At 46.6% G+C, this 24,287-nt stretch overlaps 1 protein-coding gene across 1 annotated transcript in view; it reads right to left on the reverse strand.

The window, feature by feature from the left end:
- The window catches only part of OIT3 (oncoprotein induced transcript 3), a 471,035-nt gene that overhangs the window by 189,905 nt on the left and 256,843 nt on the right, over positions 1 to 24,287 (reverse strand). Inside the window, exon 5 of the mRNA XM_085603821.1 lies at positions 22,043 to 22,165. Within this exon, the coding sequence (XP_085459947.1) occupies positions 22,043 to 22,165 (123 nt within the window). The remainder of the gene's footprint in view (positions 1 to 22,042; positions 22,166 to 24,287) is intronic.

Below are 24,287 nucleotides of genomic sequence, written 5' to 3' on the forward strand. Positions count from 1 at the left end.
TCCCTGTGTGATTAGCCCCAAACTTTGGGTGTGGGGTGGGGAAAGGGGGGGTTGTGCCTTAACCGCCACCAGCCAAAGCCCGAACTACTTTGATCTCGAAGAAACATTGGCCCATTCTGCGCCCACAGCTAAGGTTGCCACTTGGTCAGTTCTCTGCCCTTACGAGAGAAATCCCCTAAGCCGGTGTTTGCCCTTACCAGTGCACGCTTTAAACATTTAAGAAGAATACACTTTCAAACGTTTTCTACAGCTGCCCTGTACCCTTTGGCGGATAATTAAAGTAAAAAGAACAGATGGTGGAGGGGGTGCTGGACAAATTAAATATTCACCCTCAGTCACAGATCTGGGTTTAAGCCATTGTCTTTTTATTGCTCACCATGCCACCCTAGTTTGGGCCCAGCCACATGCAAATCGGTCTTGACTGTGCTCCCCATGGGCACAGTCCAGCCCGTACTGCAAAGCCAGGTCCTCCAAATTAAAGTAAGCAAAGACAGAAAGGCCGTGTTTAAAAAAAAAGATTTTTTTTTAAACTATTTGATTTCATGTAAAATTCTACTTAAGAATCATGCCCGGACCTTTGCAGAATGTGAAAACGTGAACAAATGACCTGTATTGTTTCTCCGGAAAAGGTGGCAATAGTGTACACTGCTTAGGCCTGGAACCCCCATTGGGAACGCAGCGATCTGAGGGAAGAACTCTGTGCTGCCCCAAGCGGCTGACGAGATATTGGGGCCTCCTGAGGGGCACCCGTCGGAACAATCAAGTGCATGACCAGCAGAGGTGGCTGGCAGCGCCTCATGAGCACACGCAGCACCAGGAGCATCACAGGGCGGGAAGACGCCATGGGGAAACCCCTTAAAAAGAAGGACAGGGACGAACTCGCAATGTACAGGCCTTCAAACGAGACCGAGAGGGCCTCAACGAGGACAGAACACCCTGTAGACCTCACACTGCAGGATATTTTGCCGGCTATCACCACATCCAGTGAACGCTTGGAAGGAAAAATGGACTCTCTGAGCCTAGACATGGGTTTGCTCCAAGAAGACCACAAGAAACTGGCGGACCCGGTCAAGGCAAATGAGGGGGACCTAGCTGAAGCAATTCCGGCGATCAAAGACATGCATCAACGAATGACGATGCTCGAAACTAAAGTGCGGGCACTGGAGGGCAGAGCTGAAGACGCAGAAAATTGGTCACGCAGAAGCAACCTGAGAATTGTGAGCCTGCCAGAGAAAATTGAAGGCCGCAACATGACGGACCACCTTGAAAAATGGCTCAGAGAAGAAGTGGCACTGACTGGCTTATCAAATTTCTTCCCCCTGGAACAAACGCACTGCGTCCCCGCAATGCCGCCCCTGCCGGGATCACATCCTGGCCCAGGCGCGACTCAAAGGCGACATCCAAGTGCATAACTCCACGGTGCGCATTTTCCAGGACTTTTCATGAGAAGTGCAGCGATGGAGGGGATCGTACCAGGATGTGAAACAGAAACTGCGACAACTGAACTACAAATACGTGACGCAGTACCCGGCCACGCTGCGAGTTACCACGACCGGAGGCACGGAATTCTTTAGAACCCCTCAGGAGGCATTTGAATGAATAGACCGACATGGAGGAGCAGAGCAGGCACGGGACCCGACAAAGGGAAGGTGACGAGGAACCCGCTCCAGGAACCGGAGGGCCTGGACAGAGACTCTGGCACCTTCACAGGAGGAGGCGCAACCAGAACGGCGGAGTGCGATGCAAGTGGTGGCCCTGATCAGCGGCGGGGTGAGGAATCAGGACCCTCCGGAGGGCAGCGAGGCTACGGCGGACACCGGCTCCAAGGCTGGGTCCAGCGACTCTGAGGCGCAGAGTGTGACACTTCCAACTGTCACTCCACAGACGGCGGGCGACATCATCTAGTGGTGAGGAGCGGGGGACTGCGATGAACATAACTGAACTGCCGTGGGGCGCTCCTGCTTCTACATTAAGGTACAGGGGTAAATGAGGGGAGACTGCTGTGGGGCAGCTCTCTGAGGTTACAGTGGGGGATGGTGGCCGCAGAGACTGGGAGAGCATCGACGAGTGGCCACCCCCTGGGATTGACTAACTGAACTGCAAGCAGTCACTTGTAGACATTTTAAACAGGTTTGGATGAGGGGGTTTCCTGCTTATGCTGGGGAGTGGGCGTTGGGGAACATGTTTATTGTTGAAACGGGGGAGAAACCTTGAGTTGCACTGTTCAGGGCATCACACGAGATTGAGTGAGGGGGGCGAGCAGAGGGGGCCACCCAGCCCGGGAGACTGCCAGACCCCTGTACCACCTGACACTGGCTGACAAACTACACTATAAAGGTATGACTTGGAACATTAGGGGCATGCATACCATGTCAAAACACCACAAGGTCCTCTCATATATCAGGGGACGGGGAGCCCAGATAGCCCTCCTGCAGGAAACGCACCTAACACAGAAGGAGGGGCAGGCATTACACAGATGGTGGAGAGGGCAGCTCTTTTATAGCACTTATTCGGCCTATGCGCGAGAGGCGTTAATATGGGTTCAAGCGGGGGTCCCATTCCAACTGCTAAGCTCAACGGTAGACTCGGAGGGTCGATATGTGGCCGTAAAGGGGAAACTAGAGGGCCGAGAGATTAATTTGATTAGCGTCTACGCCCCAACGTAGAGCAACCTTCCTTCTTTGCGACACTGAGCCACAGACTAGCACAGTATTTTGCGGGTACGGTTATATTAGGGGGCGACTTCAATAGCGTGGATGACATACTCTTGAACAGGTCCCAACCCCATTGCAAAACTCCCAGGCGGCGCACGCTTCCCAGGCATTCAATATGTGGCGGCAGAGCTGAGGACTGATAGATGCATGGCGAACCCTAAACCACAGGGAAGGGATTACTCCTACTTCTCAGCGGTCCATGAGGTGCACGCTCGCCTGGACGCCTTCCTCTGCTCAGTAGATACTCAGCGTCATGTCACAGGTGCAGAATACCTCACGCGCACCATCTCGGACCGTAATCCACTGATCCTGTCCCTGAGAGTGGGATGCTTTCAAGGTGGTTTTGAGCGGCCAGTGTATTACACGTGCCACGGGTGTTAGGCGCGTTATCATGCGAGAAGTAGAGGGGGCAGAGTCAGCTCTCAGAGAGGTGGAACGCAGGAGGCCAGGGCACCCAGAGCTGCAGTTGGCACTCCTAGATGCTAAGGAGGAAGTGGCGAAGCAAACAGAGAGGCTTAGAAGCTTCGACTATAAGAAATATTTAGAGCGCACTCACGCTGAGAGGGACAGGTCAGGTTCGCCCTTGGCGTGGCTGACGAACCCGGTGAGATAGAAGATGAATGGGGGGCCAGACATTTCACACATGACAAGATCAACGAGGTCTTTGCACGCTGATATGCCAAACTCTACACGACGACGTGCACCAGTGAAATGGCAGAAATCAGGGAATACCTGGCAGACTAGCCGCTGACGGTCATGAACATTGAAGTGGCAGAATTACTAGGGGCTGATATCACACAGCGGGAGATCCGGGTTGCTATTAAGGGCATGGCACAAAACAAAACCCTGGGCACAGATGGCCTACCGGCCGAATTTTATGCAACATATGTGGACAAGCTGACCCCCCCATGTGGTCTCAATGTACCAAGGGGCCTAAGAGCTGGGAGAGCTGCCCGAAAGTGCCAGAGAGGCCCTTATTGTCCCCATACCAGGGAAGGAACCTCATGACTATATGGCTTACAGGCCACTGTCCATGCTGAACATGGACTAAAAAATCTTTAGTAAAATCCTTGCGACACGCCTCCCACCGCACATGCCCCTCCTGGTATGTTGATGGCCTGGAATACGGCCATCAACATTAGACAGCTCCTGGCAGTGATGGACTCTGAAGGGTACGATCAACAAGATGCGGCAGTGTTCACAGTAGATATAGAGAAGGCGTTTGACAGCTTAGAGTGGCAATATTTAAATAAAGTCTTGACCAGGATTGGGCTGGGAGAGGGATTCCTGACATGGGTGCGGCTCCTATACACGTCCCCTACAGCCCGGATGCCCACTGGGAGGATCATTTCACCTAGACATAGGGTGGAGAGAGGCACGAGGCAGGGATGTTCCCTCTCCCCGCTCCTGTTCGCCCTGGATATGGAACAGCTGGCGTGCAGGGCCAGGAGCGGCCAGGACTACAGGGGCCTGGATATGGCAAGGAGGCAGCATTTTATCGCATTATATGCAGACGACCTCTCGATATTTCTATGCAACACGCCAGGCGAATTACATGGCGCACGCAACATGCTGGCCCGATATGGCACTGTGTCTGGCCTCTAGGTCAACTGGTATAAATCCAGCCTATATTCACTAGCGCCTGATACCCCCCCGCCGCTTACACTGGAACACCTAAGGTGGGAGCCTAACTGCCTGCAGTACCTAGGAGTTCAAATATATCACAGAGCGGCAGATTTATTGCACGGAAATGTAGGGAGGGCAGTGAGATTGTCGAAAACAGCAATGGACTTTTTGGGAACGCTCCCACTGTCTGTAGCTGGGAGGGTGGCAGTCCTAAAAATGGTAACATTACCACGCTTACTATATTACTTCGGGACTCTGCCGGTGTCGATACCGCGAGCGATGTTCAAGGAGCTCGACTCAATGATCACGTCATTCATTTGGGGAGCAGGCAGAAGGAGAGTTGCATTGACATCACTGTGACGCCCCATAGCGGAGGGTGGGCTGGCAGTGCCTGACCTCGAGGCTTACTATTTAGCTGCACAACTATACTGGCTGATTCAATGGCTGGTAGCGGATCGAAACCCGGACAGAGAGCAATGTCCAACTGCACTGTGACACTGGCAAAAATCCTCCTGAGAGTGCGTCGCACCATGTCTGAGGATACAACTGCAACCAGGGTGATAGTGCGCTGCTGGACTAGATACTTGAGGAAGGTGGGCGCTGCAACTCCCTATTCCCCTGACATACCAATCACGATGCTGCGCTATCTCCCACAGGGAGAACATTGGGCAGGACTGGAGGATTGGGTTGAGGCAGGACTAAGAGAGGTGGGGGACCAATACCGCGACTCCACGCTACTTCCCTTTGAAGACCTGCAGACCGCATATGATTTACCTGGGGGACACTTCCTGAGGCATAGGGCTCTCATGAGCAGGATTAGGACACATTGGAGGGGTGGGGATGCAGAGCCACGAGCACTGGCGGGATGCAGGTACGTTGCGCTGTCAGCAGGAAGAATTAAGACTGTGTCCTGCCTCTATAAGGCAATACGGAGTGATATGCAAAAGCCGTTAGAGCACTTGCGAGCACAGTGGGAGGAAGACCTAGGTAAACAGATACCAGAGAGGGACTGGGACAAAATCCTAGAAAGTACCCCGAAAGCATCTAGGAATGCGGATTCAAATTAATTAGCTACTATGTGCTGCATAGGGCATATCTAACGCCGGTCCGCATCAGGAGGTACTTTGGTGTGGAATCCGCGGCCTGCCCGAGGTGCGGAGAAAGAGAGGCGCACATACTCCATATGTTCTGGAACTGCCCACTATTCCAAACTTTCTAGGGGGAAATTCGGCAGGTAATAGGTGACCTGATTGATAAATAGCTTCCACAGACCCAGAACACTTCCTCTTAGGGTGGTTTCCTCACACGGCCAAAAATAAGGTGACGGGAAAGTTTCAGGATCTTGCCTATGTCTTGGCCAAGAGGGAGATAGCCAGGTACTGGAAAGCGCTGGGAGGGCCGAGGTTCACCACCTGGAGAAGAGGGCTCGAGAGATGGGTGAGAACAGAAGGAAGATTGCTACTCCGAGAGGCCAGACGAGGAATAGGCAAGATGGAGAGGGCCAGGGCCTGGAAAGACTTCATAGGTGAACTGGTGGCGGCTGACCAAGATGCTCTTAGTGGGATGGGCACTCCAAGGGCAGCCAAACCAGACCCAGACGGAGGCCAAGAGGGACAACCGGCTTCACACAGCTAGAAGGTATAGCAGGATGGCACACAATCCCTAGGGACCTCGCACACGACCACCCGATAACACGTAGTAACCACAACCTGTCTGTTAGCATGCAACTCAAGAAGGGATAGTTTTGTTGTTATGGGATTATTGATGATGGTATACCAGAGAATATTACCGACACGGTGTGTACACCTGAAACTAGTTCCAAACGTACAAATGACTGTATGTATTGGCACTATTTAAATGCCAATAAAATATGGTTTAGAAAAAAAAACAGTTTACACTGCGTATCCTTTTTACACAAATAGCACTAACAATAGCAAATCTAATTAAGGTAATGGCGTAGGTGACTTGACAGCTACTGGGGTTCTGTCCACCTATGCCAGCCTCTTGCATCCTGCATCGCTGGAGCTATGTCTTAATAGTGTTCAAAGGGCACTGCCAGATGATGCCTTTCTGGGCAGGAAACACTGGCATCTTTCTTGTATGGTACAAGAATATAATTGGCATAATATAGTCTGATATAAATATTGAGTCCTAAATGTCTTTTTTAAAAATAGCACCCATTTGAGTTAATAATAGAAAATCTATTCCTATTGGACGGATAGTCTTTTAAACACTTTTTAGGACAAAATATTAAATCAGACAATCTTTCTGTAGACGATAGTCTAACACATAACTATTTTCTCCCAAAGGAAAAAGTAGGAAAATGTCTTGCCAAACAGGAAAAGTAGCCAATATGTACACAAACAACTGGGCACAGTGCATGTCTTCTACTCCTGTAGTACAGATGTTGCTTTCATTGAATCTTCCTCTACATTCTCCAGTTTCTAATCTAGGATTTCATTAGTCTTTACTCTTTACCATTGCATTTAATGGGGATTGACGATAAGTCATTGAAACATACAGGATGTAAAATTGCCATCACACATTATTTATGTATCCATGTATTTGCTAATGGCCTTGCATGAGTGAGATATCTGTCTCCCTGGTCCCTCTTCTCTTATCCAAGAACTCAGTAGAATTCAGTCATTCCCCTCTTTAGTGAAGTAGGTTTACCACTAACCACCACCATTTCTTTGAATGAGAAGACATTTGGTAGTCCTTTGAACCGAGAGGTGACCCTAACTAAAGGTGTGACTGTTTTTAAAGGGGTGTGAAAGTACTGCTGGTAGTGTCTGTCTGCTACTCTGATGGGCGTAATAGCATTTGACTGCTGGTCGGCGAGAGGTGTGGGAGTGCTGTCGGTACTATGAAACTGCTATTTTGTGGGGAGGTGTCAGAGTGTTTTTGTTAATGTGCAACTGCTAGTCTCTGAGGAGTGTGAAAATTCTGTTAGTAGTGTATGACTGCTAGTCTGTGTGGCATGTGTGACTGTTGTAAATGATCATAGCTTCTTTTCTTTGAGGGTGTGTGAGAAAGCTTTTGCTAGGACAAGTTTGTGGTTATGTGAGGAGTGTAAGAATTTTACTGGTAGCTTGTGACTGCTACTCTGTAAAGCCTATTGTGTGCTTCTGGTTGACCCTTTACTCTGAGGCACCAGCAACTCATTACTGACCACAATCATCCAGCAGGGCAAACTCTGGAACCTATTTTCTCCAACAGTAATAATATTACCCTTTAACCTCCCTGCTTAATTTTAAAATCCCTTTCTTATGATCCTCCTCTAAAAGCCAAATTCACAACCTCAACCCAATTAGATCATGCAAACATATCTTGATTCACAACATATAAGAGGCATTTGCTCGCTCTCCCCTTGTTCTTGACACTCCCATATCTGCTGTAGTTTACGGCTTCAACAATTGAAACAATTGATACAGGGAAACAGCATTAACAATGTGATCGCAAGCGTAACAACACTTTCCTTTACCATGCATATGCCTTTACCACGTATATGCTTTTACCACGCATATGCCTTAACCATGCATATTCCTTTACAAAGATTTCCGTTGTAAAGGTGGTAAAGGCAAATGCATGGTAAAGGCAATCAGCGGTCTAGCATTGGAGCGAGTGGGCAGGGGGTGGGAGGCATTGGGGACTTCCTGCGAACGAAAATGGAAGGAATGATGGCTTGGTGAGAAGTTTTTCAGATTTTTAGGAAAAAAGAGCCAAATGGTGCATTTTACAGCACAATTGTTTACCCATTTTTGCACAAAGCAAAACGTATGTCATGTGTTTTTGAAAGGGCTCTCAGTAAATAGTCCAAAAAATAAAGTTCTGCTGCTGGTCTGACCATCCCCAGAGGTGTTAGTGGATCATTTACTCATACCCTCCTTTAATGCACTCCTCCTTCCCGCCTTTCTTCCCGTGTTTGTTTTCTCAGTTTCCTTCGGTTTTTCCACTTTTTAAAATGTATATTCATCCTTCGTTCTTTCTTTTAGCTTGTTTTCTTCCTCTCTAACTTTCACTCTTCCTTTTTTTCTCTCCATTGTTCCCTTTTTCTGCTAGACTTGTTGTAGGGGAGTAGGAAATAGAAGCCCCTCCCACTCTCCTCCCATATTTGCCATTGGCTTGTGTCATTGTCCTTCCTAAATGCTGGCTTCTGATTCGTAAATAGGCTTGTTAGTCCCTCCTTAGTACCGCCTCGTCTTCATTTGTCACCTCCCATTGCGACTGTCCCTTTTACTTCAGTTGTTACACACTACCTGTTATTTGTTCTTTAAGCACTACTTTCATTATCGAGTTCCTCTAACTACAGGCACAGAGAAAGTGAAACAAACTCTGCTGATGACGTATAGAGCGGAAATGCACTGTTCAGATACAAAGCAGCACAGCGTCTTGTGCTCGATAAAGGCTGGCAGAGATTTGTAGCTGGCTCTTTAAGAGACTTAGCTAAAATCGCCCTAGTCCTGCTTCATTTGAAAGCATCCTTTACTCTTTCAGCATCAGAGAGCAGCAGAACCCCGTAGCCTGCAGGTAGCTGCACAGATGTTTTTCACACACCTGTAGGACAGCAACATTTTAATGAATCGGTTTGTGCACCACATCTCAGATCGTATTACTTTAGCAAGATAACTACATCCTGAAGGTTGATACACATTCTAGTACATTTAATTAGTCAGTTACTGATGGAGGAACAGAAAGTAATTCGGGTTCATCAGAACCCCATTATTCCTAGCACGGTCCTCGCATCTCAGCAGTTGCCAAGACCTCACAAGGGACAAGCTGGGGGTGGCAGATGCTACTCCTGTTGACTCTTAAATGACGTCCCAGGGAACCCCAGGTGCAGCTTGCTTTTCTGACCCAACAATGAAGAGATTGCCTTCTCGCGGTTTTTGTTATATATAATCCTGACTTGGTACGCCAGTTATATTCTCCACGGTCTTGAATCATTTTCTATCCCGATTTATGTTCAATGCATAGTTGCACCAGCTTGATCTGTGCTCTATAAGAAACAATGAAAATATCTTTCAGATCTTTCCTTTTTTAAGGCCTGTTTTAGCGAAAACCGTTTGATTTTATTAATATTATATATGCATCATACTTAGTTGTAGGGGCTTTCAGTCAGTCTTCTTCATCCATTGGTCTGTTGCAGCCTCATTTACATTTGAATTCCGCCCACTACAGCAATAAATCAGTCCATTCCAGCCATTGGCTAACTTCATAGTGACTGACAGCTTTCTGCTGTAGCACATACACACACAAAGTAGTTCCCTTCAGTGCTATGGGCTACTGTTGCAAAGTGTGCTTTCTGAGACCAACACATATCTTTGCTTTTAACCAACGTTTTTTTATATTGCCAAGGGCCCAGCAGCTCTACCAACAATAAGGTTTTACAAAGTACATGAAAAAATAACAAGCATTGACAAAATGAAAAGCTAGCAGCCAACTCCATCTTTGGCAAAGCTTGTTTTTTATTGTATGAGTTTATTTTCTCTGTTTGACTAATCCTCTGCTGTACCACCATTAAAACTATACACAGCACTTCTCTGAAAAGAGACACAATCTACAAATAAATAACTGTACATCCAATGACCAGAGAGCTCAGTGGAGCTAGCTGCCTTAAACCTTAGCAAACTCCAGCAAAAGTGGAAATAAGATCCCGATTCACTCGTCGCCATGCAAGCGCCAGGTCTGCCCATGGGATGCAGGGGGGCTGTCTCAAATAGCTCCAGATGAAAACAAAGAACAGTTCTGGCTAAATATTCTATCACTACAGGAGGATAAAAAGTCGAATGATTCAGCCAATTACTTTAAACCCAACGCACCTAAAACAGAATGCATAAAACAGGGAACTCATTATTCAGTTTGTGACGAAAGGTATTTACTCTTGGCTCTCTACAGAACAACCAATTATATGGATAAGCAACCAAATTATCTATTGAAATGGCCAATGTTTACAGAAAACGTCACCACAAAAATTCCAACCTCATGCATCTCAAGCGACTTCAAACTAGGGGAGCAAATACTAAAAAACAAAAGACTCTCAATATCCCTAAGAATGGAGACAAGCATTGGCATAGCCAATGGTCTCGCCTTTGGGACCTTATAAGTGTTTAGCCATGCAACAGTTGCATAACTAAATACTTATAAGGTCCCAAAAGCAAGACCGGCCGCAAAAGTGAAAGTATTCACGGTAAAGCGCCCGCGCACATGCACTGTAGCTCCAGGCTGGCCTGGTAGCACTTTTTGGTGCCCTCTCAATAAGTCTCGCCAGACCAGCGCATGCGCTGGGTCAGGCGAGACCTAAAAAGGAATCTAAACATAGAATTTAGGGCTTAATTTAGAGTTTGGTGGATGGGATACTCTGTCACAAACGTGACAAATATCCCTTACACCTTAATACAAGTGCACTATATGCTATGGCACTTGCAATACGACGGACAGGATATCTGTCACTTTTGTGATGGAATATCCCATCCGCCAAACTCTTAATCAGGTCCTAAAACTGTTAAAAAAATCAGCCACATTAAATTTAAGTCACTCTACAAATAGTACAAGACTAAAAGCGGAAGTATAAATGAGCTGTTTGAAGACCTGAAGCACCCAACCAAGCTCAAATGTGGATATCTTTGTAGCAAATTTGCAAAAAGAAGAACACAACGGTAATTTGGGTACTCCTCAACACATTAACATACAGATTCTTGAAAGTTCGCATTGCTATAATCAGTGAACAAATACAGATAAACCACATAGAGAAGCGTTATGACATTTCTCCTCCGACTGATGAACTAACACATACTATTCACGAGGCGGATGATGTAGGTGCTCTTATCATTGACAATAAGCAACTACATTACATAATAAATAATGCAAAATCTGATGCTGCTGCAGGGCTGAATAGTTTGACATGTAGTCCACTTGAATCAGATCCTATTATATAGTATTAGGCCTTGCGCCCTCTTTACAATGAAGCATTTTGTATTCAATTTATAAAAATGGTCCACAAGGTCATCCTTCAAATTATAGGCTGATCGCCCTATCAGACGCAGAGACAAAGTTTTTCTACTCCAGCAAAATCCGGAAGAATGTGTCAATCAAATGGTCCTAGCTCCTGTTAATCAAATGGGTTTCAGTTGGGAAAACTGCACTCTTCCAATCTTCTCTGCCTTGTCGATCATCATCGAAGAGTTGACATCAAAAGCCACTGCTGGACACTTGTTTTGCAGATCTAAAATCCGTATTTGACAAGGTATCACGGTGGACCTTATGGTCAAAATGTAATCAAATTGAGCTCCGTTCAAACCGCTTGTGCACGACTGAATTATTATACTCCAGCATGTGGGTGAGCATCAAGCTGGAAGAATATAAAATAACAACAAGAATCATACCCTCAAAACGACAGGCTCACAGTGTTGTGTTTTTGCCCCCATGCCATTCAACCTTTATATAGATGATTTAAATAATCCAATTAATACCGTGACCCATAGCCCCCAAGGCCCCCATAGCCCATTAGCAAATCAATCAATAATCAATCTCCAACATGCTGATTACATCATGCTACAGAGCTTCACTCTGGTCTTCAGGGGTTAATAACAGCCCATTCCATTATATCAAAGCAAACAGCTTGGACAGAAATCTCAAAAAGAGAAAAGTAATGGTCTTTGCTTTCAACAAAAAAATCTGGTAGATGGTTTTTGGAGGAGAAAATTGCTATAACCTCGACATACATGTAACAACTACAATTTTAAAGCTCATCTTCAACTACTAGAAACAAAAACAAGAGTGTGATTTCTGACCTTTGGATTTGGACCCCTGTGCACAATCCATCACTGGAACACTTTCTAAAAGTTCTGAATGGCAAATTTATACCGACCCTGACGTACAGATCTGAACTACATTGTGGAAGACATGCCATGAAGATAGACCTATACAGGCAACTATCTTTCCTCCAAAAACTTACTTCTCAAGCCAAACTAAAAATAAAATAGTGGAGAATTTTATGACTATGCAATTATCTTACTTTATCAAGGCTAAGCAACTACTGGATCCTACGCTGTTTGGATTTCGGACCCGGTCACAGTACCGAGACTGCTTGAGGCCACCAACGAGTTGACGGCTGCCTTAGATAAGGGAGGGACTGCAGTCCTTATTCTCCTTGACATATCGGCGGCCATTGACTCAGTCGACCATGCTCTCCTGGTCAGCCATCTCAATACATTAGGCATAAAAGACAAATTGCTTGCACTCTTGAAATCCTTCCTTGAAGGAAGGAAGAACTCATTGAAGCTAGATGATTTTATTTCTAAACCTTTATAGCTTCCGTGGGGGGCGCCACAGGTGTCCTCACTCAGCCTTACCAACGCAGACGACACTCAAATTGTGTTGTCTGCTTCTAACAATAACAACTTCATAAGTACACAGCTGCATGGCTGCATGAGAGTGACAGCAACTGGATGAGTGGGCATTGTTTAAAGTTACACTCAGATAAGACTGGGATTATTCTTTTTGGAAATAATACACAGTTCTAGACTCTGTCCAGTTGGACACCAGAACTGGGATCACTCCCAACTCCAGCCAAAAAGGCCAAAAATCTTGGATTAATAATTGATGACTAGTTGAATTTTGGTAAATAAATTAACTCTATGGTTTCTTCATCCTTCACTATATTAAAGATTATTACAAAAATAATTCCTTTCATCCCTTTTAGCACAAAAAAGCAGTTATCACCTCACTGGTGCTAGCAAAAATAGATTATTGCAATGGTCTAGTATCTGAATCTACAAGAGCAATACCTCAACAAATTGCAGACCTTACAAGATGCATCAGCCAGACTACTAGTAGGGGTTCCAAAATTTCAATCTGTGTCAAAATAAATTAAAGAACTTTCCTGGTTGACCATTAGACTGACTTACAAGGCCCTGTATGATACGGGCCCTGATAACTTTAAAAGAGTTCTCACATTGTATGTACCCACCAGAAACTTGAGATCCAGAGGAGCAAAAAAGTTCTGCCCTCTAGATTTAATCAAGTGAAATGGGGAGGAAGTAGCTTTGATACTGGAGCTAGCAAGCGTTGGAATCTCCTTCGCTCTCATACTAGAGCTGAGCCCTCATTTCTTGCTTTCAGAAAGCTCTGAAAACCTGGCTTTTAATAATTAATCCTAATCTATAGAATTATCAGTTGTACTCAAACCGTGCTAGCGCCAAGACACCGCAGGGTAAACATGCGTTTTATAATTTGTTTAACATAACTACGTCTACAGTTCGGATTATTAAGACAAGAACCCTCAAGGAAGAGAGCATTCGTTAAATCTTACAGGAACCTGCCTGAAGCTCCAAAGACTTCTCTAAGCAACCTAGTATGGGAAGAAATTTGCAATACTAAAGCATATAAGTCATGGCAGCTATTTTTAAACTCAGCATTAGACACGCTGAAACTCACTTATGCAGGGTTTAAGAAATTAGACGACAAATCTTTGAAATTTCTTTCATTTCAACAAGATAGGGTGACCTTGCCAAACATCCCCACTCTTGGTCCGTGATAACCTCTTACAATCAAATAGTCCCCCTAAAATTGTTGTTACAATGCCTTTTTCCATTTCCATTTTCCATTCTGGCTTGAGCCACAGCACAAGCGGCACTGGAAAAAGGCATTTTGCAGACATACATGCACCGTCTGCCTGGCACCATGTGGTGTTTGGGGGAGCACCACATGTGCCCTGCTGGCCCCATAGTGGAGGCCTACGTGGGATGGGAGCCCTGCTAAAAGTCCCTTTCCGTCGCCATGTAAAGGCTGCGGGGAAAGGGACATCCTACTCCCTACAGTGGTGCCTACACAGGCACCGCACCCATTGCAGAGATTATGTTCTAACCGACCCCCAACAGGGTCCTTGAGCCTGTCAGAGGTGTCAGTCCCTCCCTCCGCCCGTTGTGCTCTGACTGAACGCATCTTAATGTGGTGGTCCGACAGCTATCCTGGCTGTTGGATAACCCACCACCGACAGCCTGTCAGTGGCGGTCCCGCCAACATCCTGATCAGGCCCAAAGTATGAATGACAAGCATACACAGATGAACTGCAGATTTGTGAAATTTATGGATCAGATCACATGTATGCTGTCCCAAAATAAAACTCTTGTTAGTGTACAAAGTGTTTTTTTCTTTTATCCTGTTTTAATTTATCGTTATAATGAGCTTTTTTTCATAATTGTTTTGTAAAAGCTTTTGTTAACCGTGCATAAGGAATGCTAGTAAATAAAAACTTACAAATACAAACTCGAGGTGAAGTTTGGTATTTGATGTTTTGAAGACATATAAATAAATAAGCTCTCTAGACTGCAACAAGTTATTGGTCATTAGGGCCTTCACAATTTTATCAACCAGTGCAGGAACCTTGATGTCACTATGCACTTTTCACACACTGTTATCCAGTAAAGTTTCATTACCTCCTCATACCTCTCACCGTGATGAATCACTGATTGAGGTCCCTGTGCCTCCCTTCACAGCTTCCTCCAAAGTATAAAACCTCCTCACCCTCTCCTTACTTCCTGTTCCTTTTCTGTGTCATGACCCTTGAGCAGGCGTGGTGCGCTTGCTCCAGCACATTCTCAGCTCCTTTCCCATTGGACGGTGTTGGCAGGACTTGGGGTTGCCCGGCCCTCTCAACTGGCCTAATGGTGTTCGCCAGCTTTGGATCCTCATGGTGTCTTACACGGGTGCAGCAGTAAGCTGGCATGCAGACGAGTACAGGGCCAGCAGGGGTAGTCAGTTCCTTATAATCGCAGCAAGACTTGTGTGGCTCACCAGCCTGCGGTATGGCAGGATGGAGTATGCACGTCTCCCCTTCTCTCCCTTTTCTGCCGGATACAAGAGTGTGGTGTCTCCCTCCAGTCTGCAAGAGAGGCGTGTCTCGGTTGCTGAAGAGAGGAGTGACTTCTTAGCAACATGCATTGGTGCTTCCTGTAAAATCTTACAGTCTGATTGTGTTGGAATAGCATTTCTAGATTGAAGGGTTATTACCTATTGGAATCTCCTTTCCAGGCATCCTTTGATTGGCTGTAAATATTTTATGTTATTATTACAGGTTCAGGTTTTTTGGAAGGAACTCCTTGTGGACTATTCATACACGTCTTTTTTTGGGTTAAATCACTTGTTACTATGGAAAAAAACAGCTACTAAACGAAGGAGGTTATAGTCCTCTGCTTCTGAAGAGGAGGGTGATTATCGGCAGGTTGTGCCGGCAAGGGGTTCTGGTGGTACCTCTGCTGTCGCCCCTGTTTCCCTGTCAGAACTGGAGGTCCAGGCTATGATTGATGCAGCAGCAGCTAAGGCTTTAGCGTCCAAACATAAATCTAAGCAAACCTCAGCCCTGTTGGATGATGGCCAAGATTCAACTTCTTCTACTGACTCACGGCCTGAAAGGCATTTGGTGGCTGGAGGAAGATTTATATCCAGGGAGGAGCTGGCTGATGTTTTGTTGCATATCAGAGAGAATCTAGGTATGGCGCCACCTCCAGTGGAGGGGGCGGCTGAGGATCTCTTTCCGCAATTTGCTACGCCTGCGGCGCTGGCTTTGTCCTTGCACCCCAAAATTAAGGAGGCCATCTTCAGATCATGGGAAGATTTAGTAAAATTTCCCATTTTCTCAAAAATCTTATGCCTTGGTGGAGGGGGATATGGTGCTGTCCCATCCCATTAAACTGGACTCCATCTTGGATTCAGGCAGATCCTTGTTAAACCTAGATGACTGTTTTCCCTCTGATCATGATGATCGCAAGGTGGATGGTGGCCTTAAAAAGTATTTCACTGCCTCTAATTTTTTTCTCAGGGCAGCGTCTTATGGGGCTTTGATAGCACAGTCCTGGTTGAACGATTTGGAGGCCCTGGCAGAAGCCATGCAGGACGGTTCTGATGTGACTGATGTCCTTATGCATATGGATCAACAGGCAAAGTTCCTAGCATGTGTGTCAGCAGACGTGACCAAAGCAGCTTCTGTGGGGTCTTTGTCTACTATCATGGCAAGACAGACCTCTGGTTGCGGGACTAGAAGGCTGATCCGGCTGAGAAGTCTTCTTTCCTAAAACTGCTTTTTGAAGGTGGTAGGTTGTTTGACGAGAGACTGGATGGTCTTATCTGGAAATCCTTTAAAAACAAGAAACATACCTGGTCATACAGGGCATTTTCTGGTAAACAACTAAACCTTGAAATCAGATGGATTACAGGGATACCAAGGATTTTTCTTGTAAGAACACCTGCTCCTATTTATTCCGTAGGAGGAGGTTTAAGCCTAGGAGAGGTTAGCAGCAGGATGTTTCAGCTAAGACTGGGCCTACGAATCAGCGGTCCTGACTATGGCAGTTTCTTGGATCCAGGGCCTGTGGGTGGAAAGATAGTCGCCTTTCTTCCAGCATGGGCTCTTTCCATCTCGAACATGTGGGTTCTGAGTATCATTCGGAGAGGTTATCTTTTCAACTTTGTCTCTCTTCCTACCGATATGGGGTGCATCCCTACTCCCATTCCAAGGAATCCAGTGAGGAAGAAGCCCTCTTGGCTGGGGTCACAGCACTGCTGGAAAAGAAGGCATTCATTCCTGTGCCGCTGGACCAGGTTGTTCATTGGGTATATTCTATTATCTTTCGGGTCCAGAAGGTGTATGGAGTTTCGGCCTGTGTTGGACCTGAAGTGCCTGAACCCCTGGGTAGGTTCCATGGCATTCAAGATGCTGCCGTCATAGCAGCTCATCCCTCTGCTTTACCCTGGAGACTTCATGGTGACCATCGACCCTCAGGATGCATACCTGCATGTCCCCATCCACCTGAGTCCTCAGAGGTTTCTGAGGGTGCTGTGGGTTCAGTTTCGGGCTGAAGTTGGTCCCTCGTGTGATTACCGAGGTGTTGACCCCGGTGGTGACTATTCTCCACCTGCAGGGGATTTCCGTCTTTCCTTACCTCAATAACTGCCTGGTCAATGGCGTTTTTCTTCCCCTGACCTTTTCGCCTATGAAGACCGTGCTGGGTCTTCTGTTGTCTCATGGCTTTTTGGTGGAGTCCCAGCTGACTCTGACCCAAGATCACATTTTCATAGGGGAGCGGTTCTGGACGGATCTGGGCATTGTCACTCTGCCAGACCTGAGGGTGGTCAAGATTCATTCTCATTTGCCGTACCTGTTGCCAGCTCCTTCTCATGCGATCTAGCTCTGGATGAGGGTGCAGGACGATCTGGCTGCCGCAGTGTTTTAGGTTCCCTGAGCCAGAGGGCACCTCAATATCCTCATGAGATTCATCCTGAGGCGCGGGTTCCCAATGTGCAGCAAATTGTCTTTTCCCTGTGACAATGGTGATTTGAAGGGAACTAGAGTGGTGGCTGGTTCCTTTCAACATCTTGAAAGGTGTTCTCAAGTCCGCTCCTGCTCCGGTGGTTGTCATGATGGATTCCAGTGGAAGTGGTTGGGGAGCCTGGTTGTGAACGTTTCTAGTCAGTGCCTTGTAGGATATCAGCCAGGGTTCTCGGTCTTCCAACTGGAGGGAATTGGATGCATTTGTTTAGTTCTCCATCACTTTTCTCACCAAGAACGTCATCATCCAGACGGACAATACCACTGCCAAGTCCTAAGTCAATAGTCAGGGGGGATGAGAGCCATGTCACTGACCGTGATTGCGGAGCAGCTGTTTCTATGTGCTCAGTCTCATGTGGGTTCTGTCCCCAACATTTTCATTCAGGGAGTTCTGAATTGTCAGGCTGATTGCCTGAACAGTGAGATTCTGTCCTCTCAGGAATTTTGTCTTTCTTCCCAGGTGTTTACCAGGGTGTGTCAGCTGTATGGTCACCCTAGGTGGATCTGTTTGTGAGTCTTTGTAATGCCCTTCTTCCCTCATTTTTTTCAAGGGGATGGGAGGAGTTGTCATCAGGAGTTGATGTCTTGACATGTCCTTGTAGTTTGGCCTGATGTTTGCTTTCCCTCCATTTCCTTTAATCAAGAAGTTTCTGATTCTGGAGTGAAGGGAGAGGGCTCAGGTTAATGTGGTGACTCCAGCATGGCCCGGCTCAATCTGGTTTTCTCTTCTGATGGCGATGAAAGTGGGTCAGGAGTGATGGCTTCCCTTGGTCCCTTTGCCCGGAGTACGGTTCTTCAGGTAAAGTCTCTGGCAAAAATCAAGTTGATGGCTTGGAGATTGAACGAGGGATTGATGTTGCAGTGTCTTTCTGCCTCTGTCTACTCCTTTGTGCTGGCTTCCAGGAGGTTGTCCACCAGGTCTTCACATGCCCGGCATTGGAAGACTTTTCAACATTGGTGTGATCAGACGCACTTGCTTCCTCTTTCTGTGTACCTCCCCCAGATCCTTGAATTTATTCAGGATGGGTTTCAGTTGGGCCTTAGTCCTGCCATTCTTGAGGTTCAGTGGGTGGCCGTTAAGGCTTTTCGGTCCTCTTGGAGTGGTCTGGTGGATGGTCAGGGACTGGGCTCCAGAATTTGGTCTCTAATTTGGCTTACTGCAATGGCACATGTGTCATCATTATATTGGTTGTGGTATATCAATTACATTGAAGAATATTCACTGTTTAAAATATTGTATGGATTCAGATACACCTGAAGCCCGTACATGTATTGCATATGACTTATTGTTTTCTGAAAACTGCAATAAAATATGTTTAAAAAAAATCTCTTATTGTTGCCACAGAGAGCAATTTCAAAGTTGTATTTCTAGACTTTATTTCTTTAAGGTTCTACTGTTCTATGATATATTTATCGCTTTGTATATATTATAGTCACATTCGTGTTCACAGTGGCGTAGCTGGGGGGGGGGGGGCGGTGCGGGCGGTCCGCCCCAGGCGGCACTATTTTGGGGGCGGACAAAGGCATTCAGATAAGGCTCGGCTTGCTTTCGTGGACGTTCGGGGACGGGCAGAGAAGGAATAGGCTCGGGCAATGCCCTCTTCTTTTTTGTGCTGGCAGCTGTCCCCACCCCCCCTCTATTCCTATTATTCCCTCGCTTTCTGTCTTGCTCCTCACTTACTGAAAACCGTAACTTGAAGAAACGGTTCACAACCTCTTTCCTTCTTTCATTTAGTTACTTCCCTGTGAAATGGATCCAAAAAAGAAAAACACTCTTGCGGGAAATGCCCTTTTTCTGACATTTTTCTATTCCAAAGTGCAGCGGGATGGAGAGAAATAGAAGGTGTTAAATATGAAAAATAAATACATAACTAAATAAAGCAATACAGAGTGGTTGCAAAGTGGCCAGATTGCTTTTATTTACATCCAAATACATCAGCATCACTTTACAGAGTTTGCCAGTGAAGTGCTACTTTTGTTTTCTCGTTTTTCTTTGAACAGCATTGTTGTCCCCAGGTGGGGAAGTGCACCATTCCTGGAGGTACTGCAATACCTGGTTGATGGATGGATTGGAAAACAAAATGTGTACCATGGCTCTGTTTATGGATGTGGTCTTTTTAAACCATACTGCTTACGTTTATTAAGGATATAAGCAATGGACATTGAAACGGTCTCCTTCAGGGCCCTGTAGTCATGTCCTTAACTTTTCAGGTAAAACCACTCGCTGATTTCTGAATAGTGAGTGAGAGATCGTTAAGGTAACCATGTTGTTTCTGCTTACATTTCACATGCTTTACTTAATCTTGCATTCCCTATGAGTGTTTACTTTTACTTTTTTTTTTTGACAGCATATTACTCTTATCAAGTGCATAATTTGAATTGAGCCACAATCCAAGTGTTTATAGCAGGCACAATTAGGTTGTAGCTGAAGGCAGTGCGAGTTTCTCTCAGTGGGGCAGTATGGTGTTCAGTGGGGGAGAGGATGTGGCACTATGGCCAGAGCTGTCGAATTTGGAACTGGGGAACTGGGTTCAGCCTTCATGACCAGTCCACCAGACCACTCTACTGAGGGAGCATATTCCCATGCTAGACCTTACAAGGCCCCACTAGAACTTAGAAGGCTTGATGTCTTAGCACAAGCAGGTGTACCCTAGTGGTGTCAATTGTGAGTTAACCTTGAACGCCTGTCCACCACAATCTATACTGAAGTTCATCTCCAGTCTTGCGGGCAGGCCTACGAAGCAGCACACCCTTGAGCAACAGCGATCCAGTCACTGTGACTCTGTCACTGAGGTCACATGAACCTTGAGCAGGTTAGGGTGGTGCAAATGGTGTGACCGCACTGGGTACCTATTTCCGGTGGGTGCGTAGTGTTTACAAGTATATTATGGTTTAAAAAAAACTTGCTGCCACCTTCCTGGCCTCCAGCAATTTGCAGAAACAATAAAAATGTCATGATAACTTCGGTGATTAATGTTCTTCCTAGAGAGAGATCCGTGTTTTGTCTAGTGGAAGGGTTGACTCCTGGAAAGGTAGCACAGAGGGTTAATATGCCTGCTGCAAAGAACATGTACCATGCAGATCACAAAGTGCACTGCTTTAATGGGGGGACCATGATGAATGGTCATTTAATGTCAGCTGTAGATGATGGATCCCTGAACAGTGTCATGTATGTGCATGTTTGCATTGTGCTGAGGGGATTACCAGGTAATTGTTCCCGCAGCTCTCTGATGGATGTCACATGCGGTTTTTCTGAGTCCCCAGATAGATCATGCAGTCTGTGTGTTCTCTTTTGTACTGCCAGTCACTGGTGTATTCAACTGTGTAGCCTTGGACCGTGTCATGTATGTGCATGTAACTTGCATGATCGAGGTAACTATTAGCGGCGATACTACGTGTCTCTCGGTCCTCTTTCAAGTGCTTGCCGTCCTTTTTCCCCAAACCCCCCCCCCCAGGGCGGCAATCTGATGGATAGCCCCGGGCGCCACAAGCTCTAGCTACGCCTCTGCGTGTTCATCATCTTTTATATTTATATTTCAGTATCATTTTTGCAACGCCAACGTAGTATTATTTTTGCGGTCCTAATATCTCTTTTGATCTTTGTTATCATGTCTGGCAGTCAGTACTTCAAACAAATATGCAAACAACGCATTCCATGCTGATCAGTTTCATGCAAATATTTCTCATGAATAGTCATTGTGCAAATCTTACATTTCTGATTACCTTAGGAACCACAGAATAGACAGCGATTACCCATGAGCGCTAGGTACTGATTAAACAATAACCAGCACGTCACTGTCTTGATCTGAAATCCCTCGGAGTCACATGCATCAACCATATCTCCAAAGTAACAAGCAGAAGGGTCATGATTACGATTGCCCTCGACAGGTGAGTACAGTCATTCAACTCATTACAATCCAATACCCAGGGCTTTGGAATTTAAGTGGCGCAATAAACAGCATCAATTATAAGTTTTACTCAAATGGGGAATAACATACAGATTGTGGTGCTTCGTACATCAAAATCTGCACGTCATAACATTGATCATGTGTTTTCCTCCGTTGAATTCAGGCAGGGTTGACATGCTGGGGTGTCCTGCCTTTTTAGCACTCTTTAATTACTGGATATGGTAAACTCTTACCCACTCGTAATTGGCAATTCTTGCACAACCACGTTTTTGAACAGGGGGCGTTAATTATTCAGCATTCAGAATCGAGGCCAATGACCTCACGAAAGAGCCAATTTTGAGGGCTCCCCAAGAGAGGCATCAAACCTTTTGAATGTATGACCCTGTTAATGCGAAAGGGTGATTAGGTTGATTACGTTAATTTAAACAATGCTCACTGTGATGGTGGCACGTCATCTGCGCTCTCACCTTGACAAGTGTGGTTATCTTCCGCAAGGATGAGCCCCCTGGGACACTGGCACAGGTACCTCGTCCCAGCCTCTGTGCAGGTGTGGCTGCACCCCCCGTTGTTGTTATGGCAGCCTTCGATTTCTGTTTGTGTAAAAGAGCAAAAAAACGTAATTTTAGACATGATGAACAAAAAGAGGAGAGACAAAATCTAGGCCCTTATTATAAGTGATTACTTAATTCTAATAGGGCTGGTAACCGCAGTTACCAGCTACTAATTCAGACCAATCAGAATGAAAGCTGTAGTTTTCAAGATACAAGGGGCCCGATTACGATGTCGGGTGGACCGCATCCTACCGACCGTCGGTTGCGGGCCACCCGACAGGCGCGGTGCGTCCATTGGGGCGTGGGGGCGTAGCCCCCCCGCCCGCGCCGCGCCCGCAGCTGCAGCTCCCTCCTCTGTGACTGTCCGCAACCGCAGCTCCCGAGTCCTCCCTCTGTGAATGTCAGTCAGCATGACGTCGGACCGTGGGCGGTCCGGTGTCATGTTGACTGACATCATTGTCGGACGCCTTTGGGAAAGGCAGCACAAGTGCGCATGAGTGGGCATGGAGCTTAATTTTTTACTCCGTGCCCAGTCATGCGTACTTGTATTTTTGCTGCCTTGCGCATGCCCATTAGGAGCCCCTCGGTCTCCTAAATGGGCAGGCGGCGGGCGAGGAGTAGGCTGTGCCGTCAGCCAATCAGTGGCGCTGCTGCAGCGCCAGGATTGGCTGAGGGCCGGGTTGCGTCACGGGGACGTGGTGTTCTGGATCGTTTGAAGGGGCAGTTGCAGAGAGGCGCCAACGCGGGCCTGGACATGAAGAAAAGCGAGTAATGTAAGAATTGGCAGCACGAGCGGAGTGTGTTTAAGGAGCCCTCATAGGGAATGAATGATGGCCGAGAACCAGGGAGAGGACGGAGGCAGCCGACAGGTAAGTGAACTTTTTTTTAACCCCCTCCTTCCTCCCTCCCCGTCCCACTACCACCTCCTGACTAGGCAATGCACTCAGCTGGTTTGGATGTGGACGTATTTGAAGATCATAGTGAGAAACATTCTGGCATAAATTAGATCTCATTACATGAGCGTTCTGACAGTGCTCAAAAATCATTGCAGAAATTATGCTAATGAGCTGGAAGACGAAGGCTGCGCTGGTATGACTATTGCAACTGGAAATATGAAACAATAACCGGCCCTGTTTACAAGCATATTTTCAAGGCTTCTCGAGGCCCTGGGCTAAATTGGCCACTCCCAGTAAAGAATCGAACTCACAAGGTCGTAACTATCAATAGTGACGCAAATGCAGCGGCCCCGGAGCTCTTCGTTGTGAGAGGCCAATTGCCTCCCCACCCCCAATAATAGCTGCATTTTAATACCCAGTTGACGGCTCCGTATTATTTGCTTGCATTAGCTTCCACGGTTCACTGCATCGTCCTTAAGGCGTCAAGAACAGCAGTCCAGTTTGAGGGCTGCGCTTTAATTCGGTTTTTAATATCAGTGTCTACTGCAGAGGTGCAACACTAGAGCCAAATTTCGGGGGGGGGGGGGGGGGGGAGGTCTACGAAAAATTTCGGGGAGGGGAGGGGCTGACTCTTCCAGCAATATGCAGAGTGGAGATGCAGGGGCTCTAAGAAGGGGTGAAAAGCAACAAAGCCTCGTTAACACATAAATGGTCTTTTTAAAGACCTGTGAAGTGCTCGGGTGCGGCTGTGTGTGTGTAGCCAGGGAAGCTGTCTCAGCCCAGGCTGCCACACTACGGAAGGGGGGGGGGGGGGGGGTTAAGCCCATTGAGGTATCTGAGATACCTCATGCTGTACCATGTACCTGTTGGTTTGTAGTTTTTAACATACAAGCCAACATTAGGATAGAGGAAAGGGGGAATAACAGCCAGTGAAAGAATTAATGGGCAAAGGACAGGAGAGCGGGCAGCCAGTGACAGTATTAATAATTGCCCGGCGAAGTGGGCATAACGTTAGTCAGACTCTCTTTGTTAAGTGGGGAAACTGAGATTATAATGTTAATGCATTTTAGTTTCAGCAGGACTTCACCTAAGAACATACCCTCTGCAGTGGGCTCTATGTGTGTTTGCAGCTCTAGTCTCTGTGCTTCTGAAATTTGCTTGAAAATGCACCCTTTACCCACTTTTTTTTCAAAATTTTCTCGGGGGGAAAAACCCCCCGGAACCCCCTCTAAGGTGGTCGAGCTCGCTCGCTCCGCTCGCTCGCC

Source organism: Triturus cristatus, chromosome 1_2, assembly GCF_964204655.1.
Source record: "Triturus cristatus chromosome 1_2, aTriCri1.1, whole genome shotgun sequence".
NCBI lineage: Eukaryota > Metazoa > Chordata > Amphibia > Caudata > Salamandridae > Triturus > Triturus cristatus.